Source organism: Vipera berus, assembly GCF_964194415.1.
Source record: "Vipera berus genome assembly, chromosome: 1".
In the NCBI taxonomy this organism is placed as follows: domain Eukaryota; kingdom Metazoa; phylum Chordata; class Lepidosauria; order Squamata; family Viperidae; genus Vipera; species Vipera berus.
In genome coordinates, this window is record NC_138202.1 from 94,750,747 (window position 1) to 94,771,740 (window position 20,994).

At 40.3% G+C, this 20,994-nt stretch overlaps 1 protein-coding gene across 4 annotated transcripts in view; it reads left to right on the forward strand.

Annotated features, from left to right (window-relative positions):
• The window catches only part of ELP4 (elongator acetyltransferase complex subunit 4), a 150,229-nt gene that overhangs the window by 35,652 nt on the left and 93,583 nt on the right, over positions 1-20,994 (forward strand). For all 4 annotated transcript variants that reach the window (XM_081312961.1, XM_081312963.1, XM_081312964.1 and 1 more), the window contains exon 4: positions 7,040-7,168. In XM_081312961.1, coding sequence (XP_081169087.1) covers positions 7,040-7,168 — 129 coding nt within the window. The remainder of the gene's footprint in view (positions 1-7,039; positions 7,169-20,994) is intronic.

The following is a 20,994-nucleotide window of genomic DNA, read 5'->3' on the forward strand; positions in this document are numbered from 1 at the left end:
TTACATTGTTGATAGAAAACCTAAAAACCTGGCTCTTTGAGCTATCTGGCCTGGAATGAGGGGTTTTAATGATTTTAAATTGTGATTTTGACTTTTTGGGGCTATACTTAATTTTATTTTATTTTAATTTTATATTGTATTGTTTCTAAATTCTGCCCTGTAAACCACTCTGAGTCCTTCGGGAATAGGGCGGTATATAAACCGAATAAATAAATAAATAAATAAATAAATAAATAAATAAATAAATAAGCTAAATTGAATTAAATGATGTGCATTTTGTTAGATTTTTTAAAATCCTTCTTTAGAAAAAATTCAAGGTGGCAGACTTACTGTTGTTCCTATCCCTATTTTCCCCAACAACAACCTTTTGAATGGTTGCGCTGAGAGTGACTGACCCAGTCACCCAGCTAGCTTTCATGCTTAAGCCAAAACTAGAACTCACAGTCTCCCAGTTTCTAGACCAGCATCTTAACTATTATACCAAAGTGGCATGTTGGAATAGAAATGTATACAGTTGCTATGGTTGCAAATTGCAATGGAGAGAAACATGATGGAAATCTTTTCAGCACTCTTTACCTTCTTAAGCATTCTTAACCTTAAGCCTAAAACTCTGTAATTGCTTTTTATTTATATAAAAATTCTGATACATTTCTCTTTTGGTTTTGCCTAATATTTTTATGGCATCTTTTCTGGGAAGGAAAGACTTACCCTAATCGTCATTTCCCTCTTTCAAAATGGAGGGGATTAAAAACAATGCTTTATTTTGTTAATTCGCATATTGATTTTCAGGATCATTTTTTTAAAAAAAATCTGAAATGTTTCCACATACTACTAGGGTATCTCTTTCCCAGTGGATGCCAGCAAATAAAGTATATTATTCTATACATTAAAATTTAAATTTAAAGGGAAGCCTGAAGATGGAGGCATATGAGAGAAGAAAAAGACAAAATATAATTTTAAAAAGGCAGAATTCCTTCCTCTGGGTTAAGGGAGAGCAAATATTGCACTAATAGCAATAGCAACAGCACTTAGACTTACATACAGCTCCACAGTGCTTTAAAGCACTCCCTGAGTGGTTTACAAATGTCAGCACATTGAACCCAACAATCTGGGTCTTCATTTTACTGACCTCGGAAGGATGGAAAGATGGGTCAACCTTCAAGCCCATCAGCCAGCAATACTGCATTCTAACCACTGTGCCAGCAAGGCTCTTAATCAATGTTTTTCAAACTTGGCAACTTTAGGATTCAATTCTGCTGTCTGGGAAATTCTGGGAAATCGAAGTCTTAAAGATGTCACATTTGAAAAGCACTGCACTAAATCGTACCCATTCAGTTTAGACAGTTAAGAGCTACATATACAGAAATAAAGAGGGGACATAGGCCAGAAACCATTTTACATTATTGTTTAAAATGTTCCCTTTGTCAGCAGTGCTGGAGCTACAGCTGTCTTTTTTTCCCCTTAAAAATGGCAAATATTTTTGTCATTTTTAATGAAAAAAAATGATTGCAATAGCTGTGTTGTACTTCACATTTGATTACGAAAAGTTTTTTGATATGTTCGAATGCCTGAAATTCTTCAACATAGCTGCCTATTCCCAAAATTTGTGGTTGATCTCCACTGCTGTTCCACCCATCCCGTGACTACTATAAAAAGCTGTAGCTGGGGCCTGTATTTATGTCCCTGTGCTCTTTGGGGCAAAGTTTTGCAATTGACTCTGAAGTACCACACAACTAATAATAATAACTATGATTTTGTCAAAAGTGAAAAGAAGGAGAGAGTTGTGGAACAAGAGACAAATTCTAGTTTAGTCCCAGTAATCACTTTCAGCTTTATATAGAACAGTCTGCTGAACCAACCTATATATGGGATAAGAGTAATAAGAGTTGGGCTCTTATTACTAGCTCTGACACTACAGCAGGGGTCCTCAACCTTGGCAACTTTAAGACTGGTGGACTTGCAACTCCCAGCAAAGCTGGCTAAGGAATTCTGGGAGTTGAAGTCCACCAGTCTTAAAGTTGCCAAGGTTGAGGACCCCTGCTGTAGTGTCAGAGCTAGTAATAAGAGCCCAACTGGGGAAATGTAAAGCCTATGAGGCTCTGATTTCACCTGTGGAAATACTTTAGAAGAGAAGTTCTTACATACATCTTCCTATTTCCATCTCTCATGTTGCAGTTGGAAAGGAAAGCTCTGTAAGATTGTATTGCTTCACATTTTGCTCCATGTTGCATCTCAAACATATTTCTTGCACAGGGCATTGAAGTTTCTTGGTTCACTCCTAACTCTCAACCAAATCTCTCGTGATTTGTCAACCCACCCATTTTAGCCCAGCCCATTATCACTATATGCATTTATTTAATAACCCAAGAGTTTATTTTCTTGTCTAACTGTACTGGATCATTTAGTAAAGTCCAGGTACTGTAACATCTGACATGGACCTTGTTGACCAAGGCGACGATTGCTCCAGTACAAGATTCTATTTCTGTTTTCTCACCATATTGCATGGATTAGTGAATAAACTTAGTCTGGCTCTTCCCTTAAGATCTGTCTGGTATGCATAATTCTTCTGGTAGAATACATCACCACCAGCACTGCTCTCAACCTCATCAGAGTATCAAAAGACTTTCCCCCATATCAAGTGCATACCCATGAAGATTTTTTTATGATGATGATGATGATGATGATGATGATGATGATGATGATGATGATTCGTCACACAGTTAGCCAGATGTTTAGAACTGGCTCTGGCATTTTTGTCCACCTATCAAGTCCTTCCCAAGGACCTGGTGCAGGCAGATGTTTGATAATGTTAAAGGTATTGTCACAGGATGCAAGCTGTTCCAAGTAAAGCTGTCTTTTACAATTGACTGGTAGTGATGCTGATGGTATTCAGTGGTGCTCCAGATGTTTGGGGATTGCATCCAAGGCACATATTACTATTAGTACAAACTTTGTCTTTTTTGCCACAGTCATTTTACTTCTATTTTTTTTAATTAGGGAGTGTTATTATTATTTTAATACTGAAATGCATATGATATTCTACTCTTGCCAGTCAAGAGTCAGTTAGATTGACCCTTGTGTAACACAATGTACATTTATACTGTACTCTACAATATATTCTATATGTACACAGAGAATGGAAGGTGTAATTAATAATACTGTGTGCATAATATTTCACTCTGGAGTATTGACAGAAATTATTATATTTTGGCCTTATTCTTTGAATCGGCCAGTATTATCTCCATTAGCTCCACAAGAATTGGAGCCAAGGTTTTTATATCAGAAGTTCAATTTGAACTAGGGACTTTCAAATGCAAAGCTCAGTCTCTTAGCTATTACAATACATCGTATCTCATTTAGACTATGTTTGGTACTCTGAGTCATGATCCTGTTCTGCTTCTGGGTCACTGCATCAAAAGTGAGATTGGATGCCTTGTAACAGTACACTCTAGCATGCTAATTGCAGTTGGGCAACTCCTGCCATAGAAATGGGATACCAGATCCATTAGGCAGACACTAAGCATTCAGAAAACATGCAGCACATTATCTCACAAGCATAATAGACAGGGATGCCTATTAGCACAACACTTGGTCAGCTGCGAAGTCTCAGCACTTTTATTTTTTGGTCTGATTAACAAATTAGGGTCCAATAGGTAGAATTTCTTTCAACGAAGTCATAAAAAAACAACAGCAACAACCTGTCTACATTGCTAAAACTGCTAAGCTTAAAAGTATTTGCAAAATGTTTCAGCACATTCACTAATCCAAACACTTCATACAGCACTTATACAGTGTTGGCTTTTAGGTACATTTAGGTAGTTAAATACATGGTTTTCAATATGCCTTGATTAGCATTGATTTGTACAACTGATTATCTTTCAACATAGTGATACTTTCAGATTTAGAAAGTATTTTGTAATAAGTTTTATAACTTGGAATAGGTTATACTATATATTGTGATTTCTCAGCTATTTTTTTCTTTCCATTCAATCATGTCCAATTCTTGGAGTGCCAGGACAAGTCCCTGCAGTTTTCAGAAGTGGCTTGCCAGTTCTTCCTTCCTAGGGCTGAGAGAATGTAATATAACTGGTCTGAAGTGATCTAGCTGGCTTTGTGCCTAAGGAAAGGCTAGAATTCAGTTTCCTGGTTTCTAGTCTGATGTCTTAACCACTATACCAAATTGGCTTTCGTTTCCAGCTATAGTATTATGCTATAGTATTATAGTCTTGCGAAAGAACAGAGTACAACAACGGCTAATGACCTTCTTTTACCAGTCTACTATAGAGAGTGTCCTCTCGCACTGTATTGTGGTTTGGTATGCTGGCCTGACAGCCGTGGATAGAAAGATATTACAGAGGGTGGTGAGCACAGCACAAAACATTGTGGGCTGTCCCCTGACACCACTGGATGACATCGCCAGGGCTCGCTGCCTTGGAAGAGTGAGGAAAATTCTCAGGGACGACTCACACCTTGGTCGGTACCTCTTTACTCCCCTACCATCGGGTAGGAGATACAGGACTATAGCCATCCATACCAACAGGCTGAAGAACAGCTTCTATCCATGGGCTGTCAGGCTCTTGAATGGGAAATAACTCTATGTATGTTTGACTTGCGAGGCCGGTGTGTTGTGCAATTAGCTCACATGGTGTAACAAGATGGTGGGTTTGTTGTCACTGTGAGTTGGGGTGGGGGGGCACGAAGGGAGGCTCAGCCAATCTCAATGACAATAAAGGTTCGTTCATTCATTCATTCATTCATTCATTCAATTCTTTATGGTTGCACCGCCTCATGTAGACCTGCTATGCAATTTGAAGGTCGCCCTAGACTCACAACTCCTGCTTCATGAGCGGCTGGCAGTTGTGCCTAGGATGTCCTTTGCATAGCGTTATAGTTGTGCACCTATTGCACCTCTTCCTGGATCAAGAGGCTCTGCTCATGGTCACTGATGCCCTAGTGCAGGGGTCCCCAACCCCTGGTCCTTGGACCAGTACCGGGCCGTGGCATGTCAGCAACCGGTCTGCACAAACAAGCAAAGGCCCATCTGCAAGATGCAGGCAGCATCTTTCAGACCTTTCAGTCCATGGAAAAAACTGTCTCTCCCTGGAAGCAGTCCCTGGTGCCCAAAAGGTTGGGGACCTCTGTAAGCTGCATTGGCTGTCAGTTTGCTTCCAGGTCCAATTCAAGGTATGGGTTTTCACATTTAAAGCCCTTCAACTATTATGGCTACCCATCTCACAAATGCAATTCTGGGCAGCTAACAGGGTCAAACAATACAATATAAATACAACATAAAATACATTTTTTTGTTATTTGATATGATTATTACAGTGAACACTTTAAAAAGAACTATAATTGACCTAGTGTATCTTAATGATTATATTTGACTTGTATTTGTACTTGACTTGGATTTGACTTGTACTTCAAGAATGTCTGTGAGCAGTTTCTTTTTGAAAAATGTGATTATATATATATATATATATATATATATATATATATATATTTGTTTTCGTAGATTCTCGCGGGTGTCTGTATGTGTAGATCTAGAGTCTCGGGTTTCTTCCCGCGTTCCTTTCATCTTCAGAAAGTTGTGGCGACGTTTCGACGAAATCCCATCCGTCATCATCAGGCCGGAGTATTCCTCCTGCTGCTTTCAGGAGCAATGCGTGGTCCTGAAAGCAGCAGGAGGAATACTCCGGCCTGATGATGACGGATGGGATTTCGTCGAAACGTCGCCACAACTTTCTGAAGATGAAAGGAACGCGGGAAGAAACCCGAGACTCTAGACCTACACATACATACACCCGCGAGAATCTACGAAAACAAATATATATATATATATATATATATATATATATATATATATATATATATATATATATATATATATATATATATATATATATATATATATATATATATATATATATAATAGATGATCTATAAATAAGTATTGCTTCTTGTGAATTGGAAATAATGATTCCATTAATGGAGCCTTAGATCATATTATACTCTTTTACAGTTGTATAACAACACTAACTCACATTTAGCTTGTGACCTAAGATCCATTTCTTACTAAGTTGATTACCTTATGACCAAGATTCATTTCACACTAAAGTCAGGTACCCTATTATATACCCCTGTGTTGGATTCCCCCACTGCCTCCCCAAAAAACAGAACTTTCTAGTTCAGGGGTGTCAAACTGCCGGCCCGTGGGCTGGAGCGTCACGGAGAAACCGCACCCATCCCATTGCCGGCAATGGGAAAAAGTTCCGATATGTCGCACGACGTCACGTTATGTCGCGAGTTTGACATGTCTGTTCTAGTTTGTTATATTTAAGGTAATGCTTTATTCTATTATGGTAATTTGGAATATTATTACAGTACTATCTTCTGAAGTCTTACTTATTTTTCCTAGTTTTCTGTCCTGTGCAAATGTGATAATTTTCTCTGCTTCATTTAAGTAACTGATAAAAGATATTGTAAAACTATTGATTTTGCAATCCTCTACTCAAAACCTCTTTTCAGTCTAATAAGAAACTAATTAATGATCATCTCTTGAATATGCTTTTCAGTTAACTGTGACACAATAGTCTAACCGTGCTATAAATTATATTTTACCAAATACATTAGATTGTATTATCAACTGAGTTGCTGAAATCAAGATAAAGCAGACCACTAGCATCAATAGAGCTCATTAATCTAATTACCCAATTACAAGGTATGATTAGGAGATAATCTGGGCAAGGTCATGCTGGTTTCTGTCTTGCTGTTACCAACTTCTTATCACAATTCTTACAAATTACTTTGCCATGATTTAATGATCTTCCTTAATACTGAAGTCATATTCCAATATTATATTCTTGAATCTAAGAAAAACTTTGCTTCTCCCTCATGCTTGTAGCTTTCATCTTTTTTCTCCTGACAGTACTTCAACAAGTACTTTTATGCTGCTAGTATCACTTATTTTTGCTATATAATAGGTTGATCATTAATCATTTTTTAATTTTAAATATTTCTGTAAAATATTATTTTAATTCAGGAACTTCCATGTCCTTTGCCGAATCTCTCTGACAAGGAAATGGAAGAAGTAATAACTATGAAGTCAACGGAAGATTCTCAGGAGTCCATGAGAATAGCCTGGCGTTACCAGAACAAACCAAAGCAGGAGGTAAATAATATTTCACAATTTTTTTGTAAACCATCAAGATTTTAAAGGGAAATTCTACACTAACAAACATAAAACAATGTTTGAATAATCTCTGAACATTATACATGAGGGATATGATGTCAGTATAGAGCATTCTAAAAGTTTTTTTTAAAATGAATATTCTTTGAACAATCCTGAAAGCATTCTGTGAATTGCTGTTGCCTTTGGATCAGTTTAGTTTTGCTATCCAAACCAATATTCTGTTCATGGATGGAGAGGAAATGTTGACTTTGAATATTACACTGAAATAATTGGGAAAGAAATCAATACAAAGCTTTTCAACTGGCTTCCAGTTGCCTTCCGAGTGAAATTCAAGGTGCTAGTGATGACATACAAAGCCCTACATGGCATGGGTCCGGATTACCTATGGGAGCACCTACTGCCAGCGTCAACACCCCTCCGTCCTGTGCGCTCCCACAGAGAGGGCCTCCTCAGGGTGCCACCGGTCAGAGAATGCCGGCTGGTGGCCCCCAGGGGGAGAGCATTCTCGGTGGGTGCGCCAACCCTTTGGAACTGCTTGCCAGCCGAAATCCGGATGGCCCCCGACCTTCGCACCTTCCGGCGTGACTTAAAAACCTACCTATTCCAGCAAGCCGGCCTGGCCTGATAGATTTTGGGGTTTCATTTGTTTTACTATTGCTTTACTGTATACTTACCTTGCTCTGTACACCGCCCCGAGTCCTTCGGGAGAAGGGCGGTATATAAAACAAACAAACAAACAAATAAATAAATAAATAAATAAAAATTGACAGTGCACGTGAGCTTTTAGCGTGGAGGTTGTTGAAAGTTGTTTAATATAACATTGTTGAAGTTGACTAGTAGCACTCGCAAAAAACAAGAGCGGAGGTCAAAATGGACCAAATGGTATGCTTAGTCTAATCTATCTTAATCTGTTAAAAGAATGAATTAAACTTTAATGTAAGGATAGATCAGTGGTGGGATTCAAATATGTGAACAACCAGTTCTCTTTGTGGATGCCACTTCCAGAAGTCCATTCTGGGCCTGGGCAACAAAAAATTAGTACCGGTTCTGCCGAACTGGTGCAAACTGGCTGAATCCCACCACTGGAACAGAAGATGTTGAAGCCATTTAAAACAGTGTGAAAAGGCTTACCGGTATGTTACAGAGTGCCATGGAAGTATTATTAATGGAAGTATGAAAAATAATTCTTGCTAAAATGAGGGGGGAAAGCATTAAAATGATTGCTGCAAAAATGAAAAGAAAAGATAAGTGTTTTCCATGAATATGCAGTTGAAGATTGGTTACTGAATGTTAATAATAAGGTATGTGAGAGAAAAAACTAAATGCTTAGCAAATTATTCAACATTGGGCAGAAAATTAGACAAGAATGTATGATAGCTCCTTGGTTGTTTAATAGATGGATTGGTGAATGTATAAGATATATTTCTAGTCACATTAGATGTATGTTGATTGGGACCTGGATATGTGTATATAGTTTTTATACAGCTAATGCTATATTGCTGATTGAGATCCCAAATTATTTTCAGTGAATGTTGGATGGATTGTATGATGCAATAAGAACTTCAATATTATTGTATGCAAGATCATAGTTGTTGGAAATTATAAATAAATGGGAAAGGGAAGCAAATAAATGAATTTGTGTAAATAAGAATGTTTACTAAAGATGGGAAAATTAATGAGAAAAAGTTGTGCAAATGGTGACATGATAAGCGGATGGTATAGGATGATGTGTTGCAAGGAAAATATTGTTAAAACAAGCAAAATTCTATTAGAGCCTGTTCCTTCCCTCTTTATTATATGGAAGTTGGAATTTAAATGAGGAGAAACAGAAAGAAATTGTATTCTAGGGGCATGAGGTATTCAAGAAGTATGTGAGGTAAAGCTAGGGGAGGTATATTCAATAATTAAAGAGTAACAAATGCAGATGTTGAATACAAAGTGACCATTTTTAAAAAGCAGTTTTTAGGTAGTTTAGTCATAAGTAAAATGAATGATGACTGAATCACAAGACATATGTGTAAAGAATGAATAGTTTATATGAGTGTTTTTAGTATACACACACACACACACACACACAGAGAGAGAGAGAGAGAGAGAGAGAGAGTCAGTCTACTAATACAAAAACTAGTTATTCACCTACATGTATGATCCACAGAGAGCATGACTTTAACTGTGGTTCTCAGGTTGGTCATTAATAATACTCTCCTCATTCCCAACTATGGTTTTATTTTTGTTCTTTCCCTGATGTAGAAAGGACATCTCTGACAGTGACTGGAAATGACAAGAGTTACACATTTAATAGTAAGAGGGAAGTCAGGTTTTCACTAAAAGTTTGTGTTTTGGCACATTTTAGAATAAGGCTTTGCAGAGGCAATGCAGACATGACCAAATAATTTTATTTATACTGACTTCTCTCCAGGGTTTCCATAAAGAGTTAGGATTTAATGACTCTCTTAAAACATAACAGGGTTTCACTAAAAAAAAATCATAGTCAAATATTTAAACTAAAAAATAATATTTTTATAGTACTATAAACTTCCCATTTGGTTTTATTATTCTGATATAAATCAGATTCAGTTTTGTTTTAAAAAATAAAATTGAAATAAGACAAAGTAGTTTTATATGGCTTGGCACGTTTAATTTTGTGTAAAGTTGACTAAACATTTCTATCCAAGAAATGATCTGTACATGGTAAAATGCCAAGAACACCCTGTAGGACAATCATATAATCTCATCTGCATTATTAATATGAAGCTTCTGATGGATACGACCCTTGTGTTCACTCCTGAACCTCTGTCTGGAACATTAAATAGCAAATTAATTGCAGTTCTTAAATGACCTTGGAGACTTTACCTCTGAATGTACACTACTTTATATCATTGTTTTTCCATCTTTGTTCCTCTCATTCTCTAGCTGTTTCAACCTTTGCACTTTGTTCAGCTAGAATAAAAACTTCAAGCAAGAGCTTTTTAAAATCCTTTTCATAGCGCTCATTACTCCCAAAGATCAATGAAATTCTTAAGGGTGATGCTCTATTATCTACCAAGTTGCATAGCAATGTAAATAATGCATAAATGAAAGTGGTGTGCATCTCTGGCCTAGTATCTATTCCTGGGTTCATAGCTGCTTTTACTATCCCAGTTTTCATCCACATTTAATCAGTCTAAATTACTGTATATTCTGTTTTTCAGTTGCATAAAGAGCAGCCAGAATAGACAAATTCTAATGTTTTGCTTCCTTTTGCTTTTATTATTTTATATTTTAGACTATGGCAAAATAATGTTAAGTGAAGTGATTGGAGCACTACTTTAATTTGCCCTGAATGCTTCAAGGTCAAAAACTTGAACTGAAAAACAGTTGAAAAAATTAAGGGTTAGGGTTAGGGTTAGTGATAATTTAATTCAATGTATTGTATTTGATTTCTTTTTTCCTTTGGTCTTTCTTTGTTATATACTGTGTGCAGGTAGACACACAAACATACTGTACACACATATCCTTACCTATATGTTTGTTTGTTTGTTTTGCAGGTATTTTATAGACTACTTTTTATTAGTGTCTAGTTTCCTGTCACCGTCTTCTACTAAATTTTGTTGAAGCAGCATCACTTCCCCTGCATCCTCTGATCATCTTGTAGGGCAAAGTTCAAAGGCTATTTTGTAGAGCCAATACTGTCATTGCTCCAGTACAAAATATCACCAACTATAGTTAGCATTTTTAAAAATATATAATAAAACAATTACAGATAATCAATGTAATTATCCTTGATCAGAGGTACTGCAATGGTAAATGCTTCTAGTCCAACCCACTGCTCAATCAGGAGACCCTATAAAATTTCAGACAAATGTTATGCAATCCTTAAAGACCTCTAGTGATGGAGCACCCACAACTTCTAGAGGCGAACCATTCCACTGAGTAATAGTTCTCACTGTCAGGAAATTTCTCCTTAGTTCTAGGTTGCTTCTCTCTTTGAAAAGTTGCTGCTACTTCTTGTCCTGCCTTCTAATAGGTTGGCCCCCTCTTTCTGACAGTCCCACAGATATTGGAAGACTGCTATCATGCTACCCCTAGTCCTTCTCTTCGTTAGACTAGATATACCCATGTTCCTGCAACCATTCCTCATGTGTTTTACCCCCAATCCCCTAATCATTTTGTTGCTCTTCTCTGCACTCTTTCTACAGTCTTAATATTATTTTTATATGGTGGTGACCAAAATTGGACACAGTATTCCAAGTTGGTCTTACCCAAGCAGAATAAAGTGGTTCTAACATTTCATGGGATCTTGATTCCATCCCTCTGTTGATGCAGCATAGGACTGCATTTGCTTTTTTGGCAGCAACAGCATGCTGCTGGCTTATATTTAAGTGGTTGTCCATTAGGACTCCTAAATAGCCTCTCACAGTTTCTCCTGTTGAGCCAGGTACCGCTATTCTATACCTGTGCATTTGGTTTTTCTTGCCTTACGTTTAAGCATAAACCTTACGTTTCACACCACCAAATTGTAAAGCTTATGTTTCACACCACCATATTGTATTTTGTTGTATAGGGCCTGGTATTCCAATCTATCAATATCCTTCTGTATCTTGAGCCTATCTTCTAAAGTGTTAGCTACTCCCCATAGCTTGCTGTTGCCTGCAAATTTGATGAGTTTCCCTTCTGTCCTCTCATCTAAAGCATTTATAAAATTGTGAAGAGTACTGGGCCTGACACAGAACCTTGCAGTACGCCACTGCATACTTTCCTACAAGTAGAAGTAGTTCCATTGAGGGCTATATAGTGAGTGCAGTTTGTCAGGCAGTTATGAATCCATCTGATGGTGATGCTGTCTGTCCCACATTTTTCTGTCTTTCCAAGAAGTAGGTTGTGGTCCATTTTGTCAAAGGCCTTACTGAAGTCCAAGTATACTATGTCCACAGCATTTTGCTGGTCACTTTGTCAAACAATGTAATAAGTTTGTCTGGCATGATCTGTTTTTGACAAGCTCATATTGGCTTCCAGTAACAGCATTATTTGTTTTTAATTGTTTGCAGATCCATTGCTTCCCAGGTAATGTCAGGCTGATTAGTCTGTAGATTCCTGGATTCATTTTTTTTCTCTTTCTGAAGATGGGAACCACATCAGCTCTTTACCAGTCCTCTGGTAGTTGCCCAGTGCTTTGAAACATGCAGGAATCTTTGAAACATATGGTTCAGGGATTCTGAGATCCTGTCTTGTCAGCTTCTTCAGAAGTCTGAGATGTAATCTGTCAGGTTCTGGTGATTTAAACTTGTCTAGAGTGGATAGGTGTTGCCTTACCATTTTCTTCCTATTTTGACTTGTAACAGTTTATCTGATTAATCTAACAAATTATCTAGACCAGGGGTGTCAAACTCAGTTTCATTGAGTTTGCATTGTGGTTGCCGTCAGGGGGCCGGGTAGGTGTGGCTGGGGTGAGTACGGCCTACTGGGTGGGTGTGGCTAGCATGGGCATGGCCTACTGGGTGGGTGTGGCCAGATTGACGTCACTTGCATCAGGGGCACCTGTGCGGGCCTGGGCAGGACTGGGATGGATCTGAGGGTCTCCGGCAGAGGGGACGGTGGGACCGGGGTGAGCGCCAGGGCATGGTCCACTGGAGGAGCCACACCATCCCTCTCAGGCCATGTGAGGGGGGGATGGACAGTGGCACGGACTGCCCAGAGTCCTGGGTAATGAAGGTTAAGCGCCCAGCCTGGCCCTTGAGCTCCCACAGCACTGGGATCCCACAGCCCTGCCTAGTGCAGCCACACTTCCCTGAGGGGGTGCCCAGCTTGTTTACCTCCTCAAGGCTGCTGCTGTTGTGCTCACTCTCCTTGGCCAGGTTGGTCATGGTGGGTACAGGAGGGCAAAGTGCGTGGGTCAGAGGGAGGCCCACTCCCTCTCCATGTGAGGAGACCTGGCTTGGTAACCAGAGCATCCTCAACAATAGGATGGGAGACCACCAGGAAATGGCGGAAGGGCAACAGGGCTGCTGATGGCCAAGTGCTAAGGCAGGATTTCCCTCAGGCCCTCCCTCCCTCTCATTCCAATCTCCTTCCTTCCTCCCTCCCTCCCCTCCTTCCCTGCCTCCCTCCTTTTTATTCCCATTTCCTTCCTTCCCTTTCTTCCTGTTTCCCTCCCCTCCTTCCTTCCTTCCCTCCCTCCCTCCCTCCCTCCCTGTCTCTGTGCCCAGGAAGGGACGAGGGGAAGGGGAGAGGTTGGCAGCGCTTCTCTCAAAGAATAACAGAGTTGGAAGAGACCTTTGAGGTCTTCTAGTCCAACCCCCTGCTCAAGTAGGGGACTATACCATAGTCCAATATCCAATCTCTTCTTAAAAGCCTCCAGTGATAGAGCATCCACAACTTCTGAAGGCAAGCCTTTTTCACTGGTTAGTTGTTTTCACAAGTCCTTAGTTCTAGCCTGGTTTTCTTCTTGATTAGTTTCCATCTATTATTGCCTTCTGATGCTTTGGAAAATAGGTTGACCCGTTCTTCTCTGTGGCAGCCCATCAAATATTGGAACACTGCTATCATGTCACCACCCCTAGTCCTTTTCACTAAGCCAGACATACCCAATTCCCACAAACATTTGTCATATGTTTTAGCCTCCAGCCCCCTAATCATCTTTGTTTACCATCCCTTTAGACCAGATGGTCCCCCTGGTTCGGTTTATAGAACAGTGGCCACGAGCAGAGCCTTCTCAGAGACAGCACCCCAATTATAGAACTTTCTCCCAAGGAAAATATGAACAGTGCATCCCTCACCCATTTAGAGGCAACTCCAAACGCATTGTTCAGCCAGGCATATGTACTGTAGAACAACAACACATTTTATGGTCAAACAGCACTAAGTTAATTACTACTAATATTTTTCTTTCTTAAAATACACACTTTTAATATTGTTTTAAGCAGTCCTGGTGATGCTTTACAATAGCTGTCTTTGAGAGTTTTCTTGTAAACCACTCTGGATTTCTCCAAAACATTTAATTTCGAATTAGACGTTGATTTAATAAATTAGGCAGAAGAAACAAATGTTTAAATACACCTAAATCCCACAGACCTACTGCTTCCTAAGCACATACTGCAGAGAAAATAAGGCATTCCTTTTCTAGCCAGCATAGCCACAGGATGATGAGAACTGTGGTCCATGACACCCAAAAGACATTAGTTTGGGTAAAGCTGGATTAATCTACAAAAGAGCAGATGAGAGGAAGTAGAACAAGAAACACTTTTTACGTCTCCGACAAAATAATTGGCGAGGCGGGTGGGCAGTTGACTTGGCCTTTTAATTTGAACTCATACCAATTCCTCTTAACTTCCCATTCAATCCAAAGAGTTCTATTATCGGCTGGATTTTAGGGAGGGGAGGTGGCAAGAATAGACCGCAAAGCCAATCTTCAAGTTTGCTCTCTCACCTGCCTGCACACCACCTTCCCGAGGCAGCATGTGTGTGTGTGAGAGAGAGAGAGAAAGAGAGAGAGATCCCCTTTTTGTAAGTTTGCTTAGTCTGTTTGCAATACTCCCAGTTCCCCACACTTTCGCTTCCCTACTGGCGCTCTCTCTCTCTCTCTCTCTCTCTCTCTCTCTCTCTCTCTCTCTCTCTCTCTCTCTCACACACACACACACACACACACACACACCCTCTCTCTGCTTTCTCCCCCTTCTTGCTCTTTTCCTCCAGCTGCAACTGAACAGAGTGGGAGGAGGTTAAAAAAAAGAGAGGGGGGGAGAAAGGGGGAAGTTCCCCTTTTTTGTAACACCTCAGCTTCCTCCTCCTCCTCTTCCCTTTCCCTCCTTGCGCTCTCTCTCTGTCTCTCTCTCACACACACACACAAACACACACACACAAAGAGAGAGAGAGAGAGAGAGAGAGAGAGAGAGAGAGAGAGAGAGAGAGAGAGAGAGAGAGAGAGAAATCCTTCCTGCTTTCTCCTCCTTTCTCTCCAGACGCCACAGAGGCTCACATGTTGCTGGCCGCCAGCAGTTCCAGGCTGCGGCTCTACATCTGGCATGAGTGCTGGGTTCCTCTCTCCAGCCCTACCATGTGGCAGAGAGGGCGACCGGGATGCTGAAGCTCGGCTTGTTCCACCACATGCTCCGATCTCCACGCCTTTCATCCCACAGGCCAGGCATGCCCTGGGGTGCCAGGCTTACAGAACGCCATGGCCCAAGTGAGGAAAGGCCCAGCTCAGCAAAGCAGAGTCAGACGAGGAGAGGCCCGGTGAAGCGGGGCATGGCCGGGCGTGACAGGGTTAGGCTGGGAGGGGCGGGGTGAGGCAAATGAGCTGCTGCTGTGCACCCCCAGCCCCTGAGCGTCGCCGTTTCATGTTTGTGTACCAGGGGGGCACCCAACCAGGTTGGGGTGGGCCAGTTCTGGGACAGCCTCAGGGGCCAAATCTGGGCCTTCTGCCGCCCGGATCCGGCCTGCAGGCCTTGTGTTTGACATGTCTGATCAAGACCCTTTTCAGCAAGGTTTCCAACCTGATTATAGCTCTGAGATAGCTTTGGTTGTGCTTTTTAATATCCTTTGGCAGACTCAGGATGGAATAGTACATCCATCATGGCCTCCTTGATCTTTCAGCAGCTTTCGATACCATCGACCATGGCTTTTTTCTGTACTGAGCTTGGGAGTGGGGATTACCACTTCTCCTTCCTTTGAGGCTGGTTCCAGACATTTTTTGGAGAAAGAGATCTAGCCCTAAGCACTATTCTGAATTTTGCCTCATGGGTGAATTGCCTTCTCATTCAATATTCAACATCTACAGTATACTGCTGAACAAGATCATTTTTTCAACATATGAAAAAATATCATCAGTATACTATGATATTCAATTACACTTCTCTACCCTGCCAACCAAGTATTGCTGTCAAGTTCCTTTCCCATTATTAGAGACAGTGGGATCTGAATAGAGCACGCCAGCCTTTAGCTCAACTTTAGCAAGACATGATTTCCTGCTTGAAGAGTAAGTGCCAGTTATGGCTTAAGAGACCTTTGCACAAATCCATTTTTTGTAAACTCTTCAAATTTTTAGATTGGATCACTTATATTTTTAGTTTCCTCCTCTTTGTATGTTTGCAGTACACTCTTCATGGAGCTGCCCTTGAAGAACATTCAGAACTGAGACCGCCCAGACCTAGGCAGTTTTGAACACACTACATGTAACTTCATTGCTTTATGAGCTATACTGGCTTCCACTAAGTTTCTAATGCAATTCATCTATAAAACCCAACATAGCACAGGGCCATTTGAATGACTGCCTGTCTCTGATTGTGCCTGCTCATCACACTATATCTGGGAGAATTTTTGCTCTCCTATTCATTTTTTGCTTAGTTAAAAATGATTAAATCATCAACATCTCTACCACGTTCATAAATAAGCATTGCTGATAAAATAATTTGAAAAGTTTTACATAGTTTTATTATTTTGAGAGAACTGGAATGAACCTAGTGAACAACTACTTAAATGGGAGCCAGCAGTGTGCTGCAGCTGCCAAAAAAGCCAACGCAGTCCTAGGCTATATCAACAAAGGGCTAAAATCAAGATTACGTGAAGTGCTAGTACCACTTTATAATGTTTTGGTAAGACCACATTGTAAGGGACGCGGTGGCTCAGTGGGTTATGATGCTGAGCTTGTCGATCAGAAGGTCAGCAGTTTGGCAGGTTGAATCCTGAGTGCCGCGTAGCAGAGTGAGCGCCTGTTACTCGTCCCAGCTTCTGCCAACCTAGCAGTTCAAAAGCACGTAAAAATGCAAGGAGAAAAATAGGGACCACTACGGTGGGAAGGTAACAGCGTTCCATGCGCCTCTGGCGTCTAGTCATGCTGGCCACATGACCACGGAGACGTCCTTGGACAAGGCTCTTCGGCTTTGAAACGGAGATGAGCACCGGCCCCTAGAGTCGGAAATGACTAGCACGCGTGTGCGGGAAAACCTTTACCTTTACCTAAGACCACATTTGGAATACTGCATCCAGTTTTGGTCACCACTATAAAAAAAGATATTGAGACTCTAGAAAGAGTGCAGAGAAGAGCAACAAAGATGTCTAGGGAACTGAGGCTAAATCATATAAAGATCAGTTACAGGAACTCAGTATGTCTAGTCTAGTGAAGAGAAGAACTAGGAGTGACATGATAGCAGTCTTCCAATAACTGAGGGGCTATGACAAAGAGGGGGTCAACCGATTCTCCAAAGCATCTTAGTTGTAATTTAGCAATTCTCGTTCCATATGCACAGTTTGAGCTGCAGTCAAAAAGTTTGCGTGGCAGTTTAACTATGTTCTATAATTGGCTAAACATGTGAAATTCGAGCTTAAAAGATTGATATGTTTATAACAAGCATAGTTTTCACGTGCCACTTTATCTCTTTTATTCTTCTGCTTTTTAATGAATGAACCTCTTGTCTTCTTAGGGCAATATGTAAACTGTCACAGCATGAAATCAATTTTATGCCTTGATTCATCCTAAAACTGAGTATTTCTAGCACATTAGTATTGCAATCAGAAACATTAACAGCAGACAGGACTACAAAGGCATATTCTGTTCCATGGTAATGTAGCTTATTTCTCCTTGTGCATGGTAGTTTATGGAACCCTATTTATTCTTAAATTAAATTTAGTATCTTATATTTAAAGGAAAAACATTTTTCCCCCTTTTTTGCAGCCTCTGTGGTCATGCTGCCGCTAAGAAAGATTATTCATGCTTACTTGATTCAGGTGGGCTTTTTGCAAGCTTCTCCACTAGTCCTGGGAACGTGGTACATTGAGGTCTATTCATTGACTTCTAACATAGACAGGCTTTTATTACCTAGTGTTTTATTGCAGCCAAATCCTAGGTCTCCATGCCGTTGTAGGCACTGTGCTCATTCTTTAAAATCAAGAAAGGTTATCACCTACCTTAATCCATGCAATTGTATGGATTAGGGACACCAGTGTTCCCTAGGATTCTCAAAGAGGATCCTGGAAAATTCTTGTTTCTTCTTTTTTGCTGTTCTTACTGAATTCTCTTGGGCCTCAGTAAGGATTTGCATCTGAAATGGGCAACCTGGAGCTTTTCTCAATGAAGACATCAGATCAAAGTTCAGTTAGTCAAGGCCTTTCTAAAACATTAAGGGGGTTTGGGCTTACACAATAAAAAGATGAGCTCTGGGAGAGATTGCAGTAAAAACATTCTATCCGTAATCCGGATAAAGAATAGATTATAGGGCAAAGAACAGGCCTTGTTTAAATTGCTTTGAGAAGTCGAAAACTAAATAAATTGGAACTTGTGATTTATTTTTCACAATGCACATATTTGGTTTTAGTTTACTTGTAGTTTCAGTATTTAGAATTGGTCTATCATATGACCGTATTTACTGTGGTAGCTAAAAAACGGAAAACATCTACCATGATATTCAAATAATGCTTAATATCTAATATTCTTTCCTATAATACAAATAGTAAGTTTAAAAATCATTTTATTTGTCTTAAAAATACTAAGTTTTATATTCTTTTAATTAAGCAATAATTAACTTCTTCATTCATTTTGTTTAAAAAAAAATACAATTTTCAATTTTGATTTGCTATTTTTTAAAATTCATAACAAATGTAAGTATTTAACACAAACAGGATTTCTAAAATTAAATATACAAATATTTAGTGTTCTACCTAGTTCTTTATATATGAATAACCCTCCCATCCAGCCCACACACAGTAGTTGGGAGGAATTAACAGACATGTGCCAAACAGTCAATACTGCAAAATGCTAAACTATATCAAATAGTATATTCTGCCCCCTCCCACTCCAAACCCCTTTAATTTAAAGAGAGGGCTACTATAACTGTTTATTATTATTTTGTACAATATCAACCTTTAAAAAAATATAATCATATCAAGTAATTCCCAATTAATTAACTGAAACTTATTTCAAGTTCATGTGTAAGATAATAGCCACCATCATTGTTCCCATTTGTTTGAAAAAGATTGGTATGGTGGAGGTTCCTTAGAAATTACATTAATGCATCTCTTCAATTCGATATCTCACTAATGTTTTAAAAAGAAATCTGAATATGATTCATAACATGTACTGTTTTGCAATTCATTTTACAAATTAAAATATAATACATTACACAGGAAAAGTACAGTCTTAATCCAGTTATGAGTATTCATATCCACTATTATACTGAGAACAATCAAGCACTTTTATAAAGTTGCTATATTCCAACAGATTGTGTCAGAGGGGGGAATCTTTTCCTTCAATTCCTCTGAAAGACTAGCTTCCTCAAACTCTTTTCTTTTGGATTTGTTGTAAATGTTACTATTTGTTTGCTTTCTTGTTCCTTCCCATCCCTGTTTCTTTTTTATCCCATTTCTTTTAGATTGAGTCTTTCAAATGTGTGAAAATTATCTACCTCTCAGGGGATTGGGAGTGGGAGGCACGGTTTTTCAGTGGTTCTCCTCCTATCTCCTGGGACGCTCGCAGTTGGTGTTGGCAGGGGGGCAGAGGTCGACCCCGAGGTCTCTCATTTGTGGAGTTCCTCAAGGGTCGGTCCTCTCGCCTCTCCTGTTCAACATCTATATGAAACCGCTGGGTGAGATCATTTGTGGTTTTGGAGTTGGGTATCATCAGTATGCTGATGATACCCAACTTTTCATTTCGACCCCAAACCACCCCAGTGATGCCCTCGACATGATGTCCCGTTGCCTGGAGGCGGTTCGGGTCTGGATGGGGAGGAACAGACTTCAAATCAACCCCGACAAGACTGAGTGGCTGTGCATACCAGCATCCCGGGATATTCAGAATATTCCACTTCTTTCCATGGGGGGTGAGTTTTTACCCCCCGTAGATAGGGCTCGCAACTTGGGAGTCCTCCTAGATTCGCGGCTTACTTTGGAAGATCATATAGTGGCTGTGACTAGGGGGGCTTTCGCCCAGGTTCGCCTGGTGCGCCAGTTGCGACCCTATCTAGACCAGGATGCCCTGTGTACAGTCACTCATGCGCTCGTGACCTCTCGTCTGGACTACTGCAACGCTCTCTACATGGGGCTTCCCTTGAAGACCACTCGGAGGCTCCAGCTGGTACAGAATGCAGCCGCGAGAGTTGTCTTGGGAGTCACCCGGTACTCCCATGTTACACCTTTGCTCCGCGAGCTGCATTGGCTGCCAGTTGTCTTCCAGGTGAGGTTCAAGGTTTTGGTAATGGTTTTTAAAGCCCTACATGGCATGGGTCCGGAGTACCTCGGGGATCACCTGCTGCCGGCATCAACTTCCCTCCGCCCTGTGCGTTCCCACAGAGAGGGCCTCCTCAGGGTGCCACCGGTCAGAGAATGTCATCTGGTGGCCCCCAGGGGGAGGGCCTTCTCTGTGGGTGCCCCGGCTTTATGGAATCAGCTGCCGGTTGAGCTCCGGATGGCACCTGACCTTCGCTCCTTCTGACGTGACTTGAAGACCTACCTATTTGAACAAGCCGGCCTGGCCTGATGGGGGATGCGTTGGGGTTTTTTATTGGGGATTTTTTACATTTTTCTACTGTTTTTAGTGCGAGCTCGTATTTAATTCTCTTTTTAATTTTTGTATTTTGTATTTTTATATATGCCCTGTTCACCGCCCTGAGTCCTTCGGGAGAAGGGCGGTATACAAATATAATAAACTTAAACTTACCTGTAAGTCATTATAGAGACATTTTGGCTGAAAAGCAATATAATGTTTTAAACGTGGAATCCTTGGTGCTCTCTGAGCTAGGTGGGTTTTTTTTTTTGCAGATGTGTCATTACCACACTATGTAATGTTTTAAATAACATATCTAGGTAAGGCAGCATTTAACAGTATCAATTACTTCTTT